General features: G+C 32.4%; 1 protein-coding gene across 3 annotated transcripts in view; it reads left to right on the top strand.

Annotated features, from left to right (window-relative positions):
• The window catches only part of LOC18598935 (insulin-degrading enzyme-like 1, peroxisomal), an 88,801-nt gene that overhangs the window by 29,957 nt on the left and 35,392 nt on the right, over positions 1–23,452 (top strand). For all 3 annotated transcript variants that reach the window (XM_018120656.2, XM_088806071.1, XM_088806070.1), the window contains 6 exons: positions 965–1,077; positions 1,268–1,430; positions 12,868–12,960; positions 13,834–13,919; positions 14,523–14,609; positions 14,771–14,874. In XM_018120656.2, the coding sequence (XP_017976145.2) occupies positions 965–1,077; positions 1,268–1,430; positions 12,868–12,960; positions 13,834–13,919; positions 14,523–14,609; positions 14,771–14,874 (646 nt within the window). The remainder of the gene's footprint in view (positions 1–964; positions 1,078–1,267; positions 1,431–12,867; positions 12,961–13,833; positions 13,920–14,522; positions 14,610–14,770; positions 14,875–23,452) is intronic.

Below are 23,452 nucleotides of genomic sequence, written 5' to 3'. Positions count from 1 at the left end.
AAGAATATTTAAATTATAAATAAAATATTAATATTTAAAGTATCAATTATTAATATTTTAAATAAATTAAAAATTATTAATTTAAAAAATAAAATAAAAAAATAGATAATCATATATTATAATAAAAAGTTTAAGTTTTTAATTATATATTATAAAAATAATATTTTAAAATGTTAATGATTAATTAAAAATAAAATATTAATATTTAAAAATATTAATATTTCAAATATCAAATATTAATATTTTAAATAAATTATACATTATTAATATTTAAAAAATAAAATAAAATAAACATGTAATTATATTTTATAATAAATGGTATTTTTATCTTTTTATAATATATTCTTTTATTATTCCAAAATTATATCTAACAGCCAAACATTGTGATATGTCATAATAGCAAATTCTACCTTTACCTATTCCGTCAACCAAACTACATAATAATATTTTTATTTTATTTTTATTTTGTTATATTGTCATAGAATACCTATTCCATTCCACTTCATTCTATTTTGTGAACCAAACGTACACTTATTATTTTAGGTTTGCAATGTGCGGGATCTTTGCAAGGCCATTCAGGCTAATGAACTAGCTTGCCTAGGTTATGTAACTCTGTTTGATTTTAATAAAAATTCATTTGATTGATTGAGAAAAAATAGTAAAAGAAAAAAAGTCTTATTAAATTAAAATTGAGCATATGATATAAACAAAATATTGTTTCAAACATAATAGTTTCATATAAAATTCATATGTTCTGTTACCTATCATTCGAAAAATAAAAGTAGAAAAAGGAAAATCTAAATTTGCTTGTAATTTGCCATATATAGTTTTACTAGCAATGCTCTTACCACAAAATACAGAAAAGCTTAGAGTTGAATGTTCGATTTGCTTAAATTTTCAACAAATACGATTTCTTTGGTTCTATTTTCCTTTTTTCATAACGCGATTTGTTGTGGAATTCTAGAAAGCCTTGATGAAATTCAAAGCTTGGTGGAGAACAAGTTCCAAGCTATTCGAAACTCCAACCAACGTGGTTTCCAATCTACGGGTCTGCCTTTCAAGTCAGAACATCTAATGGTATGATGAAAAATGAATATGTTGTTGTTGCCAAGTGGACTAATAATAATGTCAATTACTCTTAATTTAACAAGAGAACAAACATATTAAATTGGAGCATGTTTCTTGAATTAAAAGCACCAAAATCATATAAGTGGTTGAAACTTGAAAGGTTTATTGATGTAGCTGTCTAATTTTGATTTGATTTCAGATTCTTGTCAAGGCTGTTCCAATAAAAGAAAGGCACAAATTGACCGTTGCATGGCCAATAACTCCAAGCAGGCATCATTACAAGGAAGGGCCGTGCTATTATCTTAGTCGTGTCATTGGCCATAAAGGAGAAGGATCCGTGTATCACACCTTGCAAAAACTAGGTAAGTTTGCGCATCTTTTGAAAAGAAAAAACATAAAAGGTATCCATAATCAAATTATTAAACAAGTTTAACATATTATTTAACTGAGACTTGAGATTAAGTGTATAACTTAATAGTTGATGCATATAATTTTATTTAAAAAGGTAAGTTCAAAATCAAATTTTCATTCTCCAAATCAAAAAGATTCAAGATTAATCATGTTAGAATCATTACGGATGTTTCTCTCTAAGCATATTATCTTAAATACATTTGATTAAAGTGAGACACTAACTCCTTTGAAAAATCTTTTGACAAAAGATTTATATTCAACATAAAGAGTTGCAAAATGTGTCGTGGCAATAATTAAGAGTTTGTAAAATGTGCAATCATTAGTAGTAATATATAATAGTATGGTTCATATTGTTTGGAAACTTTGTGTTTGGATTTATTTATATATATATATATATGATATCAGAAAATTAATCGAGGAGAATTTAGGTTCTTGCATGAATCAGTTTTGCCTTCGTAAAAGGGAAAAGCCACTTTAGTAAGTTCTCCTTGAACTTCTATTTGTATGATTTAGGTGCTATATGTAAATTCAAAAGGGCTTTTTTGACCAATTCTTCTGTAATGTGGGGATTAGGCTTTTTATGAATTTATAGAATTTCTTGATGAATTAAAATGGATGTTATGGTATTTAACCCATAAATATCATATTGGCATCCAATTTCACATCATGACTTTATTGAAATTCTTAGAAAAGGCATTATTTAACGATATAGAAGCATGGAGGAAAAGCTTTGTGGATTTTCTTTCATGGTTCTACCCTATTTCTCATTGGAAAGAACTTGTCACTTCAAAGGATGAAAAAGGGAACAAAATGATCATATTCATTATGTACAAACCTCAGTACTTTGTCACTCATGGGAAAGCTACTCAGCGCGGAGCATTCCCTTCTACATGGGTTTATAGAACTCTCCAATGTAATATCAGAGAGTTGGACCAAGAATACAGGACGTTCCAAAGATGCGTCTGCCAACACAATAGGGTTATCCTAGATCACATTTGGCCTTCCTTGGAAACTGAATTGTCCTGGGATTATTTTCTAAAAACATTTGGAATTTATTACGATCAAATCATGTAGGCATTTAAAGCATATAATGAAGGAATCCTTGACCCCCATGAATGGTCTTAAAACCTTGGGATTATGGAGAAATTGATGAAGATAACGTTGCACTACTTTCCACAAAACTATGATGTTAAATATGCAACGAACATTGTGATACTGACCCCGAGGCATCATTTTTACACATGTACATCTATAGAGAGAGGAAAAAGCAGATGATTGAGGACCTCAACAAATCCTCTGACCCAGGAACAAACTATGATTAGAGATGACCAATAGTTTTCTCTTTATTAAAGTGCATCAGTATCTTTCTTTATTAAAGTATGATAATATCTTTCTTTAAGTGGCAGTGATAAACGTGTCCATCACTTTAGTAAAATATGTAAATTGTGTGTACTTGTGTTCTTATTCGATCACTATAGAAAGTTTTTCATTTCTCTCCTCTTCATATAGAAAATGAGGTCTCTTGTAATGAATGGGGCAGAACAAGCTCAAGTAATAAAAATCCTGTGTTTTCTCTCTATCATGAGTTTCTAAATATTTCTGTTCCTTTCTAGTAACTAACTAAGAAAATGTAAGTGTAGATTTCTCGTGAGTTCAGATCCTTAAGTATGCTTTGCATTTGCTATCTTAGATGGATCTTGTGCATCAAAAAAAGGTTTCGATTTCAAAGACGTCTAAATATTAGTATTGAAGGGGTTGACATATGTGAGTTGTTCAAGTCTTAAGAGGAATTCTCATAGCTAAAAGGTCGTGCCACCTTGCCACCCTTAAGGCTAGGAAAGTCGTGTTTTATAACCAATGAATACCTACTGTAGCAATGTCCCTCTTAAGTCTCAACTTTTCCCCTTGATAATCTCTTCCATTATTGGTATCCAAGCCATAAACTCCTAGATCTATCTTACATTCTTCTACTAAGAAGCTAGCAAGGACTTTCTCAACCATGACATCTACAAGTAAAAAATCAGCCATTATAAATAATGCCCCCATTTCTTTAAATCCTTGGTCTCTATCTGGTAAACTCTCAATTCAGTTCTCAGAAATTCAAACTTGTCTCTACTTAAACCCTTAACAAAAATGTTTGTGAGTTGAAGATTAGTATTGCAATATTCAAGCTGAATTTCCCTTCCTTTACTACTTCTCTTAAGGCATGAAACTTGAGACAAATATGCTTTTTACGTTCGTGTTGCTTAGGGTTTTTGGCTATTGTTATAGTTGACTGATTATTAACCTTCAACAAAGTGCCTTTGTTTTAGTTGAAACCTAAATTAGATAGAATTTTTCTAAGCATTAAGCATGGTTAGCTGCTAAAGCAATAGCAATGTATTTAACCTCAGTTGATGATTGAGCTACTACTTTTTTTTTATTAATTCCAAGAAAAATTGCACTACCAAAAAAGAATAGAATCCAATTGTGCTTCTTGAATCATCAATTGAACCAACCCAATCACTGTGACTATATCCTTGAAGTTCATTACTATCTTTGTTACTATACCTTAAGCCATAGTTCAAAGCACCTTTGATGTACCTAAGAACAAGTTTTGCAGCTACGAAATGCAACACTAATGGAGATTGCATGAACTTGGATACTAGACTTGTTGTAAACATTATGTCTGGTTGAGTTACAAACAAGTATAGCAATGAGCCTATCATTCTTTTTTATGCTATGCCATTAGCCTTAGAAGAACCATCATTCTTGCTTAGCTTACTCCTAGTGGTGAGTGAAGTGTTTACAACTTTACAAGAATTCATATTAAATTTCTTTAACAGATCTTTTGCATACGTAGTCTGATGCATAAAAATCTGATCAGCAACTTGCAGAAACTCCATCCCTAAGAAATAAGTCATCTGCCCTAAATAAGTCATTTCAAAACATTCATCATTTGATGCTTGAATACTTTCAAGAATTTATTATCAGGTCTAAAGATGAGTAAATCATCATTACATAAGGCAATTATAAGCATAACTAAAGTATTTGAACTCTTCACATAAAGTGTAGGTTCATTTGTAATGCGATTAAAGCCTTGGCTTCTGAAATGATCATCTATTCTCTCATACTAGGCTCGAGGAGCCTACTTATGACCATAAAGGGTTTAATCAGTTTGCAGACTTTACTTGTCGATTCAACCTTTTCAAACTCTTTTGGTTGCTTAATGTAAATATCTTCAGTTAAAAAACATTTAGAAAAGTTGATTTGACATCTAAATACCAGATTTCCATCTTTCTCTAGCTATTAGAGCATCAAGTAATCTGATAGTATCCTGTCGTGCAACTGGGACAAATGTTTCCAAGTAATCAACACCATACACTTATGCATAGCCATTCACAACTAACCTGGCTTTGAACTTATTAATTGATCCATTTGGATTCAGTTTGGTTCTGAATATTCATTTTACCCCAATTAAATTTTGATCCGTTGGTCTGTCAACTAGATCCAGGTACCATTCTCCTTGATCATATTCATGTCTACATCTATAGCTACTTTCCAATTCTCATATAAAGAAGCTTCATTGAAGTTTATAGGTTCAGCTATGGCTACATTGCACCTGTTGTAAATCTTTTACAGTGATCTTATACCCCTAACAGCTAGTTTTCCATTTTCAATAGCCAAAGACTCTTCATCATCTTGGAATTGAACATCATGAGTACTAATCACATTATCTGAGCTTTCAACTAACTCTTTTTCCTAGTTCCATCTTTACCCTTCATCAAAGTTCACATCTTTGCTGACAAACAATTTCTTTGATTCAATATCATACAGTTTATAGCTATCGAATGTTTCACTATAACCAAGATGGATAGCCAATAGTGACTTTGAATCAAACTTGGTTCTTTTCTCATATGGAATTTTTGCATAACAAAAAAAACCAAATATCTTTAAATGAGAAACACCAAGTTTGTGTTCATGCCACATCTCATAAGGATTTTTGTGTGTCAATGCCTTGGTATGAGTCATGTTCAAGATGTAGTTAACTATATTGACAACTTCAACCCAGAATTCCTTTGTCAACTTCTTCTGAAACATCATGCATTTGGCCATTTCAACCAATGCCCTATTCATCCTTTCTGAAACACCATTCTGATAAGGGTTATAAGTTACTGTAAGCTGGTGATTGACACTAAGTTCCATCAAGCATTTTTTAAACTCTGCAATTGCATCTTCTGACACATTATCACTTTTCAAAATTTTGATATTAAGGCTTGCATGATTCTCAAACAAGGCCTTGAAGTTAATGAAGTTCTTCAAAGGTTCATACTTTGTTTCAAAAAGTAAACCCAACAATATCGAGTTAAATCATCAATAAAAACTATGTAAAACTTGCTATCATTTAATGATAGAGTTCTTATTAGTCCACTGATATCAGTATGTATCAATTTAAGTTTTTGATTTGATTTCCATCTGTTTTTTTTTTTTTGGAAAAGGTTGCGACTTTGTTTTCCGTATTGACATATCTCACATAGCTTCTCTAACTTAGTTATAACTAGAAGGCCTTCTACTAAGTTAGTAGAGGCCATTCTCATAAAGGAACCATAGTTCACATGTCCCATTCTTCTATGCTAGAGATCAGAGGCATTATCTTTACTTTCAAAAGGCCTATGCTCAATGTCTATCAAGTTTAATGGATAACACTTATTCTTCATTTCAACGGTTAACATTTCTACATCAGTAGGATCAAAAATTGTGCAATACTTGTCTTTAAACAATAATGCATAATGTTTATCAATACGAACATAATAGACATCTGTAATGTATTTAGTACTTGAAAGAGTCTCAACCACAATAATGCTCGTGCCTAGAATCTTCAAGTACACTCTATTTCTAATCTTTACTTGAGCCTTAAAGCTTCTATCCAAATTAGTAAACATTTCTTCATTTCCAGTTATATGATTTGAACATCCACTATCAATAAGCCATAATTTTTCATCATTGAATTAGCTTTTATCCTAGCCATGAATAAGAGTTCTTCATTTATAACCTTGCTTAACAATGGTAGCCTTCTCTTCAAAACTAGCCTATTTGGCATTGCAAACGTTTTTTACATGCCCTAACTTGTTGCAGGCCCTACACTTGACATTAGGTTTATACTAGCAATATTTACTGGTATGGTTTTTTGAAGTGAGGGCAAAGAGCATGTTTATAACTTTGTTTACCTTGCTTGCCATCATTAGCTTTGTTTCCCTCTCCCTCGAGCTTCTTTGAACCACCTCCCTTGACTCTCAAGCCCTTAGTTATAGCTACTAAGACATTTTCAATAGAGTGTTCATTTTTTATGGCCTTCCTTTGCTCTTGGGCTAGCAAAGCTTTCATCAATTCTGTCACTATTATTCTTGACAAATCCTTGAAGTTTTCCAAAGATAAAATCTTAGCTTTAAACTTCTTTGGTAAGCTCACCAATACTTTGTTCACAATTCTTCTTGCAATCAAAGCTTTCCCCAGCAATCTCGGTTTATTCATAATCCTCATTACCTTATTTGCATAGTCCTTAATGCTTTCATCCTCCATCATTTTCAGTACCTCAAACTTTCTCAACAAATTCAAAATGTGAATTTGCTTTGTATGATCATTACCTGAAACTCTTTTTTAAGTCTATCTCAAACTTCCTTAAAATCATCATAAGCCATGATTCGAGTAAAAATTGAATATGAGACAACAAAATGTACACAGGAGAGTGCTTTGTACCTTTCTGCTATTTTTTCACTGTGTTCTTTGATTTGAGCCATTGTCGGATTTGCATGCCTTTAAATTGAAGGGTCACCTTCTACTTCAACCACCTCCCACTGATCAGATACCCTCAAATATGCCTTCATTTTCATAGTCCAAATGGGGTAATTTTCACCTATGAAAATTAGAGGAGCTGAAATTTAAAATTGGAAAAAGCCATTAATGCTAAGTTACTCACAAGTGAAGAGTATCAAGCATGAATGAAAAAGACAGATAAAGATAATCTTAGGTCCCTTAAGATGCTTCAAAGCTTTGATACCATGTTGAGAAAAAGGAATAAATTTATAAAAGGTATGAAGAACTGAGAACTTTTTTTCAGAGAAGAATGAAGAAGAAGAAGAAGAATATTCGTAGAATGAAGAAATTGCTGAGCAGTAAAAATTCTTTTTCCTTTCAAGTGTAAATACCTAAATGCAAATGATATGACACTTGTACATTCATCCTAGAATTTAGAAAAATGGAAAAGCAATAGATTCTCATAGAATTTTATGCTCTACAACTCTTCCCTTGAGAAATAACAGAACAACAAGAATAAAAATGCATGTGGCTTTAACAGCCATTCGACAACCTAATAACTAAAACGGCATGAACTCCTATGTTGAAGTAACATAACAACCATTTGCTAGATGACACCAAATTCAGCATTTCACTAAAACCTTAAGGAAATAATAAATGCATGGGTAAAATACCCTCACCTTTAAGTTTCAATTGAAATTTCAAGCAAGACACTCTCTCAAGAGTGCAAACACTGTTAATAGAAATTATGAGAAGACTAAAATACCCTTTTTTCTTTATTAATTTAAAAAATTGTTATTATATTTAAAAAAAATAAAAAAATGATCGGTGCTCCTCAACTTCCTAAAAGAAAAAAAGGCACCGGTCAGTGCTCCCAAGGGATCGGTGCTCCTCAAAGGAGGGGAGCACCTTGTGCTCATTTGAGAGCCTCGATCAGGCTCCCCGAGCTCCCTAAGGGAGCTTTCATGTTCCTTAAATGGGAGCTTTTTTTTTAATTAATAAATAAATAAATAAAAATTAATAACATTATGTAATAGTAATTTTAAAAATTAATCAAGGATAAAATTATCTTTATACCTTTATCGCATAATCAAATTAACAGAAATACTAATAGTTGACTAACGGTTAGAACTATGTGTCCAGAGAAACTTTTTTTAGGGCAGAGCGTCCATTTTAAAAACTAATGGACGTTCGTGTAATTTCAATCAAAACTTAGAAAAGTGAGGATATTTTACTTAAACGGATTGGTAAAGTTATAGTGATCATGAGTGTCTTACATGTGACTGCTTCTTCTTCCTCTTTTGAAGTTGTTTGTTCCCACCAAATTCCATTTAAGACTAAGTCAACATTAATTCTACTAGATTAAGATCAAATTCTTCAACAAAGATGACTATTCATTTTCTATTTTCTCTGCCTAAAACACATCTCTCTCTCTTATTTCTTTCTTTTCTGATTTCTTGACTAACTCTGCCTTATCAACCCAACATATTTCCTTGAGCACATCTTTTTCCATGTTGTCACAATCATCGTTTTCTTGTGAAGCATTTCTTTGATAGTGTGGGTACAGCTACTCAGGCATAGTAAGTCTAATAAAGTTTCACCTAGGAAAGTTTTGGAGTTTTGATTGAGAACTAGACACCTCTATGAATGAGTCACTGATAAATTATGTGTTCCTACTTCCAAATCACAATATATCTTTTTAACTATTCCTACCATTACTCAGCGAACTCATAAACCAAAAAAATTTACAACAAAGGCATCGAGATTAGGAGATATTTTTGAGGGAGCAATGGCTTGGCACAAGGAATGGATGAAAGACCCTGGCGTAGCGGAGTGATTAGCAAAAAGGGAGAGGAGGGAATTTGGGGACTAGGGATTTCAATTTAAAAGAGACAGCCCGATTAAACTTTATATATTTAAGAATTTATGAAGAAATTTTGATGAAAATATAATAAGAAATTAACACATAACTAACGGTTATATTCCCTCGACAATTGGTCGACTTTCAACGGATACAATCCCTCGAAAATGTTGGTATCATTACAAATTTTTTGCACCTTCTTTTTTCTGATTCCTTTCTAATTGAATTAAGTCCCTCAAAAAAAATTATAGAGGATTGAAAATACATCTAAAATTATTAGAATTATAGTCTATCAAAATTTTAACATATATTCATTTAAATATTTCAACCAACCTGTAAGAGGGAGCGTTTTGATTTTAAAATCTAAGGCGGACTGGTTGAAGTTTGGTGATCGTAATACCAGATACTTTCATCTTCGAGTGAAGAAAAGAAGCTGCAAGCTAAAAATTTTACGTCTCAAGATCTTAAATGATGAATGGTGTAATGATCAAAGGCAATTATAGTTGCATGTTGTGGATTTTTTTCAAAGTTTATATTCTAAAGAAGGCAATGATCTCCCACCATACCCTATCTGGAATAAATTCCCCATTTTACTTGAGGAAGCTCATGAATTTATTAGTCATCCGGTTGGCAAGGGGGAAGATAAAGAAGCGTTGTTAGAGATGAAACCCCTTAAAGCACCAAGTTTGGATGGTTTTCTTGCTTCTTTTTTTTCAATCACAGTGGAAGGTGATGGGACAAAAACTAATGGAACATATACAAGATGTTTTTAATGGCGTAGAGATTGGTCATAAAATGTATAATTCCTTGATTGCTTTGATACCCAAAACTGGGGCTTTTGAGCATATCTCATAGTTCAGACCCATTAACTTATTGCCAGTCACTTTCAAAGTTTTAATGAAGGTGGTAGTTAATAGATTAAAATCGTATATCAGCTTATTGATAGATGAACCACAAGCCAATTTTATTCTTGGGAGACATATCATTGACTATATAATTGTTGCTAAGGAGGTAGTGCACTCTTTTCAGAAAAAAAAGGGACAGGGGGGCTAGATGATGATTAAGATTGATTTGGAGAAAGCTTACGACTGATTGAGGTGGGAATTTATCCATGATTCACTCGTGGAAGCTAGAATCCCAAGCACCATTATTGATATTCTAATTAGGAGTTGGAACAATGGTAGTTTTCAAATATTATGGAATGAGAGGCACTTGGATAAATTCTCCATTTCGAAAGGAGTGCGACAAGGAGATCCATTAGCCCCCTATTTGTTTGTGCTGTGCATAAAACGACTGGCTCATGGTATCAGGCAAGCTATCAATCAGAAAGTGTGGAAACCGATTAGTTTGAGTAGATAAGGACCAGCTTTATCTCACTTATTTTTGTTGACGCCTCATACTCTTCGCGGAAGCCTTGGAAGTCCAGATTGAGGTAATAAAAGACATTTTAGATGATTTTTGTTCCTGTTCAGGAGTGAAGGTGAGAATTGCAAAATCAACTTTCTTTTGTTCACAGAATGTATCTAAAGAGGTAATTAATCAACTAGTGGCTTGTTCTGGCTTTCTTATTCTAAAAATGTGGGCAACTATCTTGGAGTCCCTTTATTAAAAGGCAAGAAGAGTATTAGCATTTATAAGTATCTTGTTGATAAAGTTAAAAGCATACTAAGTGGATGGAAGGCATCATCGTTATCTTATGCAGGCCGTTTAGCAATTGTCAAATCAGTTCTTTCGAGTATTCCTCTATACATAATGCAAACAATTTCTATCCCATTAGAAATTTTTAAAAAAATTGAATGTTTGTGTAGAAACTTTCTGTGGCATGGTGAAAGTCAAGACATGAAGGTAAATTTGGTGAGGTGGAATACACTTTGTCAACCTAAGTCATAATGAGGGATAGGCATTCCAAGATTATCTTTGATGAATGATGCTTTAATTCTAAAATTATGTTAGGGACTGCTTTTTAAACCTAATGCATTTTGGGTAAGGGTTCTTGTGAAAAAATATAATTTTAGTAGAGCAAGTTACTTAAATGATCCTATGTGTTGTGGGTGTTCAAATGTATGGAGATCAATGAGTAGATTATGGGGTGAATTCATCAAACATGTGAGATGGTCAATTGGGGATGACGCTCTCGTTAATTTCTGGATCGATATTTGGGTAAGTGAAGTGTCATTGATTAATTTTGTAACAGATATAGGTTTCATGTTAAACCCAAGTGCACAGGTAAGGGATTATATCATGCCTAATGGAGATTGGAATAAAGAGAGGTTAGCAGCTACCATACTAGTCGAAGTGGTGAATCAAATCCTTTACATTATTCCCCCCACCTTATCGGCCTCACCAAATATGCCTTATTGGGCTCTTTCTCCTTTAGGATATTTTACTATTTCCTTAACATATGAGCAATTAGGGAGTCCTGTTGATTCTAGTCAAGTAGAGAACAAAAAAATGTGGAACTTGGCTTGGGATTGGAAAAGTCCCCAAAGAATTTGCTTTTTCCTATTTCTTTGTCTACACAAACACATCTTGATAAACGCAGAAAGAGTTAGACATAGGCTTTCATCAGATGGGTCATGTCCTCATTGTCATGGTGTTAAGGAAACATGTCTCCACTTGTTTAGAGATTGCCCTATAGCTGAGGCTCTTTGGAGGTGTATATTGCCTCAAATTGGTATTAATCAATTCTTCCAAGCACCATTGATTGATTGGCTATCTAAGAACTTTAGTCTTAAGTATCTCTATACCTTTGATGTCCCCTGGAGTATTGTTGTTGGTATAGTGTGCTAGTATATTTGGAAATGGCGAAACTTGTCTATATTTGAAGGTTGTGAACTCTCCATTGAAGGCCAATTGAGTATAATCAAAAGCACGGTTGTGGATACTCATAACACATGGACAACCCTTCCCTTGCTAAGTAAGGGTTTGAGTCGACAAGAGGAGATCCTAGTAGGATGGACACCACCACCAGAAGAATGGATGGTAATGAAATAGGATGGGGTGTACAAGAGTGTAGTAAGGACTGCTTCTATTGGAGGAGTTCTAAGAGACACACATGGTACTTGGCTAGTGAGATATGCATGCAAGTTAGATACAAGTTCAGCCTATCGTGTGGAGTTGTGGGGGGTTTACAAAGGTCTCCAACTGGCTTGGGAAGGCGATTTTCGCAAAGTTAAATTACAAATTGATAATAAGGCAGTGGTTTAGGCGATCAGCTTTTCTTCTGCTCATCTTTGCTTTAATCTAGATGTAATTAGAGCAATTAAAGACTTGTTAAGTAGGCATTGGGAGATTAGTATAAGTCATATATATAGGGAAGGGAACAAGATTGCTGATTTTATGGCTAATCTAGGATTTGAGTTAAATTCTGATATTACTTTGTATGACTCTCCACTAGAAAAGGTATCATCTCTAGTCTTGAATGACATGATGGGAGTCTGTATTGCAAATTTGATTAATCAATAAATTTCATTTAAAAAAAAAATTTTAATTGTGTATAACGCCAAGAGATTTACCAAGTTGCTATTTAATGATTCTACTTGGTTCTACATATGTGACACTACCTACTTCTTTTTTGCAATATAAAGTTATTATTTGAAAATAAAACTTTTCTTATTAGGGATGGGAAGGTCTGAAGGAAAGACCTGATCAAAGAAGAACTAGTTACCAATTATTCTGTAGCTCAAAAGTTGAAAAAAAAACCATTAAATTATGCCTATGTACGAAAATTGCAGGATGGGCTACTGGATTGAAAGCTGATGAATATGCGGTGACATCGGAGTTTTCTTTCTTTCAAGTAATTGTTGCTCTTACTGATGCTGGTCATGGTTAGTATGTTCTTTTACCAATGATAGTGAGTTATCTGTTTTTAAACTTGGGAATTATTTATGTACATAAATATATGGTAAACGTAAGAAGTAAGAATCGATGACGTCTTTTTAACCTTGATAACAAAAGATAAAAAGTGGATTTAGATTACATAATATCATCTTATCTTATATTTGACATGTGCAAGAATAAAAAGTAAAATAAGATGATTTTTATGTTATACTAATTTTTTGTGTGTAAATTAAGACTAAGATAGGATGAATTTTTTAATGATCAAAATTACCGTTTTCTTAAGGTAAATATGATTTAAATTTATAAGTTTATTGTTAAAATTAAATTTTTTTGAACAAAATATATTTAATTTAAATTTGTATAATTTTATTTAATTTTTTGTTATAAAAAAAAAAGGGTCAGGTTTGGTCGCTCCCAAAGTGGATCAGCATCGGGAGCTCCATTTTGACCGTTCTTCAGTCGGATCCGACGCTGGGGAGGGCTCCAACCCCGGCGTCGGTATTAATGCTGGCTGACAGCGAAGGATGAGGAAAAAAATATTTTGAGCTAGCCAAACAAACACTGACACTTGTCATCTTACCATTAGCTTAAGTCAATTTTTAAATATAAGTTTTAGAGGTGAAATGGGAAATGTAAAGCATTTATCATCCAATCTCATGAGATTAAAAATAATCTTTTCTTTTTTAGAGGATTGAGTCATTCTATTCTTGGAGGATGAGTAATCCACTTTACAATCCAATTTTCTCTTTTGAGTACACACCAAAAATGAAATAGAACAATAATTATCCTATCTATCATCCTGTGCACCAAATGCATCCTTATTACATCACTAATGTTGCTTCCCCTTTATTGAATTTCAGAGCATATGCAGGATATCGTAGGGTTGCTATTTAAATATATTCAACTCTTAAAGCAGACTAGTGTTTGTAAACGGGTATTTGAGGAGGTATGCATATCCTATGAGCTCTAAGAATAATTAATTTTAATTTTTTCTTGAAAATAAATTAACTGTAGCTGTAAATAGGCAGAACTTAAAAGGTGATATTGAAATATACTGATGATCTAGCTGTCCATCATCGTTTTCATTTTTGATATCATATATATATATGCCCTTGGTGCTACTTCTAATAAGAAAAATAATCTGAATGGATAAAAAGAAAAATGCTGTGATCATCTTCGAGCTAGGTGCTCCATGCATTAGTAAGTTTTTTTTTTTTTTAGAAACATAATTTTATTCATCCATTACCAATTTGTCATACCAAGGTTTTAGCTTGTTTGATAGAAGATTTTACCTGGCATGGAAGATCTGACATGGGAAATCATCAGTGCACTTACAAAACATCATGCATTGGTTAGTTGACGAATTTCATATTTAAAATTCGCACATCTTATCGCCACCTAGCTTAAATTCATGTTTATCAATTCTTTCTCCCTAGCTGTGCTTCAATTTGATACAGCAGTGAAGCTGGAAGTGTGGGACGAATACTATCTTTCTAGTTCTACACATGTTGAAGAGTCTTATAAGACATTTTTATTTTTCTATATGAAGCTTTCAGCTGTTTGCGAGACAAAATTTCACTATCCAGACAAAATCCAACCTCTTAATTATGTTATTAGAATCGCATCAAATATGGAGGTAATTCCTCTTATATTCCTTATTATTAATTGGTTTTTATCAATTAATTACTCCTCTTGTTAATGAAAAATATGTATATAAAAAAGAGTCTTATTTCTACTGAGAATCTTGTGTTAGACAATCTACTGGTTAATTTTGACTCCTTTTAAATTGATACTCAGAAATATCCTCCCAAAGATTGGTTAGTGGGCTCATCGTTACTTTTAAATTTCAATCCTGATGTCGTCCACATGTTTCTAAGAGAGTTCTCGCCAGAGAATGTCCGGTATGTACTTAAATAAGTTTTAATTAGACATATCAAATATTCACTTCTGTTACTTAATTATGTTAGTTTCTTGTCTTTATCTCTTACTTCAATCCAAATATACATATACCCTTCATTTCGCCTTTTGTTTAAGCTAAGTTAAAAGATTAAATTATCACAAAACAATATAAGAAAGTTTGATCATAAACTAGTCATGCTTGCAAAGTAGCATCATGAAATAATCTCTCAATAAACAAACCCTTGATTCACAAAACCAATCACATTGATACAAGAACCCGTAAACTTGAAAAAAATAAAAAGTGCCAACACAACAGCCCTATACCTTAAATTTCCATCATCAACAAAAATCAAACACCATCATCCAATCAGCACTAAGCTACAAACATTTCACTTCTATTCACTCCCATTTCTACAAGACTGTCAGCACAATGGTTAGCTTACATGAACACATGTTCAAAAACAATACATCGATCCAATGACTTCACGCAGCTTATCAATATGTTGAAACAGTCTCCTTAACGTCCAAAGTCTCTTACAACTATTTAGCACCTAGAGTATAACAACAGTTGAATCTAATTCAATGATTAGCGATCTTTTCCCAAGCCATACAAAATTGCCAAATGATTCTAATGCCACTTCAATGGTATAGACTTCAATATAGTTAGAATCAAATACACCAATAAAAAACATAACAATAAAAGTACCATCAGAGTTTCTTAAAATACCTCTACAGCTAGCAAGATCTTGCTTACGTCTAGCTGAGCCGTCCAAGTTGAACGTTAAGAAGTTTGCTTGAAGTTGTTTTTCGTCGATCTTTCCTCAACTTTGACACATATGGCCTTCAGTCAACTCCCGGATTTGCCCACCAAATCTCGTCTTCTATATTGTCTTTCCCCTCCTCCACCACTTTAATCCAATGAAAAGACTGAAGTTTAACTGGTGAAACCAAACCCTTAATCTCCCACATCTTCCCTTTAAAAGGATTTTGTTTCTTGCCCCCCGTAATGACCATAAGGCAGCTCCACAAAGCATAAACCAATGATTATTCCTCTCGATATGCCATAAAAAGGACTCACACTGTAGCAAAACAAGTTGAATAGATTTTGGAAAGCACCCAACCACTTGCTACCTTTCCAGAATATTTTCCCAAACACCTAAGTCCGTGAACATCAAAGAAACAGATGATTTCTATATTTAATAGTAGAATTACACCAACGGCAAAGACTACTCTCAACGAAATACAAATTCCACTATCTTTTGGAAAGGTTTTGTAGGCAGACAATTATGAAAAGCAAGCCGTAAAAATATCGACAAAAATTTCATCGGTAAGTCGATCGCTAATGTTTTTAACCAAAGGCATTATCGACAGATATTTTGTTAATAATTTTGTCAACATTTTCATATCTTTATCAACTGGAGGTTTTGTCGATAGTTTTGGTCTGTAAATTTCGTCAGTAACTCCTTTACCAATGGAATTTCTTGGTCGGTAATCTTGCTGCTCCTTTCATTTGCTTCGCGCCACTGGATTATCTATGGAATACTGACAAAATGCATTCCATCGATATATTCCCTTAGTAACAAATAGGAGACAACTCTGTCAGTATTTGCTAACAAATTTTACCGATAGAAAATTTTCATCGGTAAAAGCTGTTTTTTGTATTGAGATCATACCATTTCGTAAAAGCCACAGCGACCATGTAATTGCAAAGAAGGTCATGGTTCAAATATTATATTTCCTTCGCTGAAATTGATTGATCTCCATAGCCAGAAGAAAGTTTGAGGATTGTTAGTTGTCACCCAACTAAAATTCCATTCAAAACACCTAACAAAATGTGGTGCTTGCATAGAAGACAAATTGTCTGCTCTTCTCCAATCAATCCTCATTTTCCAAGCTCATGCTTCACTGTTATCTTTCTTACATTAGTTGCTAGACAAATATTTCTACTCTAAAAGGTGTGTAGCCCATCTAAACCATGCGCCAAAGCTTTGTGCTGTCACACTGTATGGTTGTCACTAGTCGACATAAGGATTAAGAAGAGAATTTTCCACTTGTAGTAGGCTTCCAAGTGACCCCATCTAGCATGGAATCACTAATTGTATGTTCTTGTAGCTGACTTGAAAGTCCACTCCACTGCTCCAATTCCCACCCAAATAATTGTTGTCAAAGTTCAATTTTCTATTGCCATACATTATCTTGCCATTCTCCAAAATCACATAACCTACCATCTTTGTTGGTTGACAATGCAAAGATATGTGGAAAGTTTCTCTTAAGAATGAATCCTACCATCCATTCATCTTGCCAAAACACTATTGAAAGCCCATTACGTACAACAATTCCAAAATTTGCTGAAACCTGCAAAAAGACATTATCAGTAGGCAATAATGGTGAAGTAATATTTTTTCAAAGATTAGAACTTTTACAAGTAACATCAGTGTCGGGCCAAAGGGCATTCAACTCATAATCATTCTTTGCTATCAAGGTTTCTCTCCATAGGCTATCCCGCTCATTTCCATATTACCATAGCCATTTATTAAGCAATGCTTGATTTTTTATTTCCAAATCAACTAGACCAAGTCCACCTAAATCTTTGTGTTGGAAAATTGCATCCCAATTAATATAATGTTATCTTCCTCTTTAAATCATTTCCCCCTCATAGGAATCTCCTTTGGATTTTGTCTAAGTCTGTTTTTACCCCTTAAGGCAATTTGAATAATGACATGAAGAAAATTAGTAAACTACTCAGCACTAATTTTATTAAAGTAACTTGATCACAAATTGAGAGCATTTTACCTTTCCACCCATCTAATTTAGCTTCAAAACAATCCACCATAAGCTTCCATATTTCCTCGATGCTTGAATGGCCTTTAAAGGGAGGCTAAAATAATTTGTTGGGAAAAGGCCGACGTTACATCGAATTCTTGTTGCCTATCTCTTTAATAAGTCTGCATCAGTACGCACTCCAAAAAAGTTACTTTTCTTGGAATTGATTTTCAATCCCGAAACAATCTGGAAGCATTTTAACACTTTTTAAATTCAATAAACATTCTAGATTAGGCTCATAGAAAAGAAGAGTGTGAAAGGCTCAAACTTTTTCACTAATGGGAATATTATTGCATATCTGTTCTTTCCCAACTTTAATCATGAGACAACTAAAAGCTTCAGCCATGATGTTGAGCAGGAATGGAGATAATGGGCAGCCTTGACAAAGCACTCTTTGTAATTTATAAGCTTAATAGGTGAGCCATTGACCAAAATCGAGAATAATACCATTGCAACACACTCCGTGATCCAATTATGCCATTTTAAGCATCATTAAATCAAGAACATCCCAACATGCATTATCATACACTTTCTTAAAATCCACTTTAAGTAGCAAACCTCCCTCCCCATTTTTCCGTGACATATCAATATCTCATTTGCTATTAAGGAGCAATCTAAGAGTTGTCTAACCTTAGCAAAGGCAAATTTATGCATCCCAATTATTTCTCTTATCACTTTTTTCAACCTATTAGCTAAAACCTTAGCATGTATTTTATAAACAATACCCACCAAACTGATTGGACGATACTCACTTACTATAATGGGGTTCTTCACCTTTGGGATTAGTGTAATGAAAGTCTCATTAACTCTATCACTTCATGCTATACAATCCTCCATTGCAATTTAAGAAAATTAAAATTATATCCATCCGGACTAGGCGCCTTATTACCATCAGAGTCATGAAAGATTTCTTAAACCTCATTCTCAGTAAAAGACGCCTCTAAAGCCTCTGTTGACTCACTCTTCAAACTTCGTATTCCAAAGTCCATATCAACAAGTTTCATTGTTTTTCTATTCCCATACAATAGTGTGAAGTGCTTAGTAATCTTTTTTTTTTTTTCAATGGTTCTTTAATCAACTAATCATTAATTTTGAGATTGACAATTCTGTTTGATCTCCTTTTAGTCAATGCCATAGCATGAAAATATTTTATATTTATGTCTCCATCATTGACCCATTCGACCCTTGACTTCTACTTCCATTGTCGTTCTTCAGTTTGATAAAAAGACTACAATTCTACTCTTTTTTGCATACTAACTTCACGTTTTCCAAAGTCTCCCATTATGGAATACTATTCTGCATCCAAATTATGCAACTCATCCTCTAGTATTTCTATTCTACAATGAATCTCTCCTAAAGTTCTGTGTTACCAATTTCGAACCAAAAGCCTTAAGTTTTTGAGACCCCAACAAAGTGAAAGACTACTTGAGCTACCCATTTTCACCTCATTCCTAGTTTTCTTTAATTAGTTACTGGAAATTTCTTTCTCCTAACCAATAATTAAAGACCTTAAATGGCTTTGGTCCATAATTTGTGTCCTTCACTCCCATTATCACCAGATTGTGGTAAGATATCAAACATGGTAAACATTTTTATAAAATATCCAAATAGCATTGTAGCCAGTTATCACTAATAAGAAATCTATCTAACTTGCAAAAAGTAGCCTCTTCTTTTATGTTGCACCATGTAAATTGTCTACCAAACATAAGTAAATCCATCAAAACAATACTTGGTATAAAATCTTCAAAGGCTTTAGTTGACCTTGTGACATCACATCTTCTAATTTTTTCTTCTTCATTTTGAGCTGTATTAAAATCTCCTCCCACATATTGAGATTTTCACTCACAGACTTGTTGGTATCACAACATGTATAGAGCTCAAGATATTCACTCATAGACCTATTGGAAGGTTTATTGAAATATGATCCATCTGAACGTCTCACAACACATCAAGCTCTAAATCATCCTTTTTTTAAGAATCCAAGTTAAGCGAAAACAGTAAATCAATGATTTCATAGTGCTTGGGATACTTAGAAGAGAAATGGCAAAGGCCCTGAATTTTGAGATTCCCATGTACGTGCTGATGTTGGTTTTAGTGAAAATATAGAAGTTGCATCTTTTGTTTTAAAGCCCCTGTATCGATACCTTTTTTTTTATTATTGAATTTAAGGGAAGTAAAGGGTAAGGCTCTTATTTGAATTGTTCAAAAGATGTGCTCAAAATGAAAGAAAAAAGGAAAGTTAAGGACTTTATTGGGATAATAAGAGTGAAGGGAACAAATTATTATCCTTTCTGTTAACATCAGATGAGCAATTTTGTTGTACAAATAAAAATATTTGATTCAATTTGGAAAGCAATCCAGCCTTTTCTTTCAAAAAAAAATCTCTTCCCACAGATCATTATATACTCTATTCTGAATTTCGTGTAAGTCAATCACTTAGAATTCATTCTTTTTTGTCTCATTATTAGGGGTACACATTAATGAATCCACATCGTCTTGATAATCCTCTTACCCTACCAACTACTAAAATGAAATTATTATGCAAACACTGTTCCTTCAAGCTTGATCGTTTGAAGAATATGGTATCACAACATGTAGAGATCTCAAGATATTTACTTGCAGACCTGTTGGAAGGTTTATTGAAATATGATCCATCTGAATGTCTTATAGCACATCTAGTTCTAAATCATCCTGTTTTTAAGAATCCAAGTTAAGCGAAAATAGAAAATCAATTATTTCACAATGCTTGGGATATTCAAGAGACAAATGGAAAAAGCCACAAAATTCTGAGATTCCCATGTGTGTGTTGATGTTGGTTTTAGTGAAACTATAAAAGTTTCATCTTCTGTTGTGAAGTCCTTGTATCGATAGCTTTTTCTTTTTATTGAATTTATTCTCAAACACATTACATTCAATACGCATCACATCCAAGTTATGACAAATGAGATTCGTATTCTAGTAAGGTAACTACCAAAAAATGCTCTATTTCACCCAATTACGAGTTTGACTGAAACCCAGAAGCTTGTGGCCACCATCCTTTATCCCAAATGTGATATTATGAATTGAATCTAACCATTCCAAAATCTCTTTGACGGATAATTGAGGAAATGGAGAGTTGTGTTCAACATGTTTTTAAAATTATTTTTTTGTTAATGAAAAGGATGGTCAATTGGCAAAAATTGTCGATGACAATATGAAAAATAAGGCTTCTTCCCATACTTCAAATGAAACTTTTCCCTTATTCCATGTAATAAAGATGATAAATATCCATGAGTGCTCCACCCGAACAACATACCATATGCAAGAAAATCATTAATTATCCATAAAACTGTTACTAGTAAAATAAAATTTTGTTTCCTAAAAGCATCATGTGCCTTACACCTTCGTCCCACAATACTTTCAACGTATCCATCAAAGGTCGCAAGAAAACATTAATGTTTTGTTTCGAACTTGTCTTCCCCAAGATTACCATATTAAGAAAGATATATGATTGTCTCATGCACATCCACGAAGGTAAGCTATACATAGTGAGCATTACTAGGGACACAAAATACTATTTTGTAGCCAGCTCAAATGGATTGAAACCATCTAAATATAATTGAGTCTTACACTACGAAGCTCTACCTCAAAAGACTGATGAATGCAATTAAAATGTTACCAAGTCTCACCATCAACAAGATGTCTAAGAATTTCATTAGTAGATTAATTAGTGGCACGCCATGTGATGTGTTTTATGATTTTTTCTGACATATAAAGCCTCTGTAATCTCGGTATAGGGGGAAGGTAACACAAATCTTATACAAAATTTTCATTTCCTTCCTCCACTTGATTTACTCAGTTTATATTGAGGATGACCACAACTTGAGCAATAAGACAATTTGATATTTTTTTTATAAAATAACATGTAATTGTTCTTACATGCATGGATTTTAACATAAGCGAGTCAAAGTTTATTGAGCTTGGTCTTCATTTGATAAAAGTTTTTTGATAAAGCTTCACTCGATAGCAATATCTCCTTCACTAGATGCATGAGACAATTAAAACAAGACTCGTTAATGTTAAACTTTGACTTGACATTCAATAGTTATGCCACTATTGATAATTTGTATGCTTCATGCAACCGAACCACAAAAGTGCATCCGCATCATTTAACAATGAATAAAAGTTGAAGCATTTGGATTAGGATCTTTTTCATGAACCACTGCGTCATTTTATTTTTCGACATTGAATTCAAATTCTGGATGTAAAGCATCCATAACCATTCAAACATATAGATTTTCTACTCCAGCTTCATTAACTAATTCTTCAACATTATCATCACCACTTCTCGATGATTACCCAACATGGAATAATTCACCATGTGAATCCCATATTGTGTATGCACTGATGAAACCTTTTATAGAAAAGGTGCTTCTAAACCTTATCAGTAATTAAAAGCCTACTATTTATGTTGATTGAAAACAAAAAAAATAAATTCTTCGATGCCATTCACAAATTCCATCCTAATGAATCCACGTGAATCTACTCGAGAATATATCCAAGATCTATTTCATTCCATTCTGATAATTATAACAAACAGATGATGTCGTCTATTATAAAATGTAAAAGAAACACCTTAATTATTGCTACTATTACTTCATGCAAATTTTGATTGATTTAAAAAATTGCTTTTTATCTAACTACTACTATTAGTATATATGAAATTCACGATATTACATTACAATATTAATTTATAGAATTAACTTATAACAATTTTTCAAATTAAGAATATTAAATTATAAAACTTTTATGAAATTTAACAATATTAGTTACTAACAATATTAATTCTTAATTACTACAATAATAATTATATAATTATATAGTTTAACATTTTTATATTATTAAATTATAAATTTTTAATACTTTAACAATATTAAATTATATAACGTAACACTACTAATTATATAATTTTTATGAAATTATATAATATTAATTAGTAATTTAACACTACTCATTAATAATTTATATAATAGACGTACAAAATTTTAATTTTATGAAATTGTCCTAATTCCATTACAACATTAACACAAACTTCAGAATATTAAATTATAAAAATTTTATGAAATTTAACAATATTAATTACTAACATAGTTAATTTTTTTGAAAAATAAATTATTAATTATTAATTTAACACTATTAATTACAAATTTATATAATTAAATTACAATAATATATTACTAATGTAATTATATAAGTTACAATTAAATAATTAATTAAAAAATTAGGTTTTTAATTTAATTTAATTGCCAATTTTTTTATTACATTTCAGATTTTTGTTCGTATACTTACATTAATAATTTATTTTCAGTTAAATAATGTTATAATGTAATTAACACAAAGTACTTAGAAAACAAATTATTCAAGTATTTAATTAATTCTTTAAATAAATTAATTCCTTACTGAAGAATATTAATTATTCCATTATCTAGATAATTACTAATTTAGACCCTAATTAAGTTACAATTTGTTTTAGTAAATATGCAATTTTATTGCTAATTGCCAAGCTAAAATTAGCATTGGACTTATTTACGAGAAAATGAAATAAAGAAATACATGAATAAATAAAACCCCTAATTGCAATAAGGCTGAATGTGGGGATGTCCAACCCTTAGCAGCCTTGGACATCATTAAACACACCGCTCTAAGCTTTGGATGTCCAGATACGCAAAAAAATATTCGTCTGCTCCCGTTTTCATGTAACCTGACCTACATGTTTTC

This window comes from Theobroma cacao, chromosome 5, assembly GCF_053813885.1.
Source record: "Theobroma cacao isolate CCN51 chromosome 5, ASM5381388v1, whole genome shotgun sequence".
NCBI classification, from domain to species: Eukaryota; Viridiplantae; Streptophyta; class Magnoliopsida; order Malvales; family Malvaceae; genus Theobroma; species Theobroma cacao.
The sequence above is the reverse complement of the archived record's forward strand: the minus strand, read 5'-3'. Positions and strand labels throughout refer to the sequence as shown.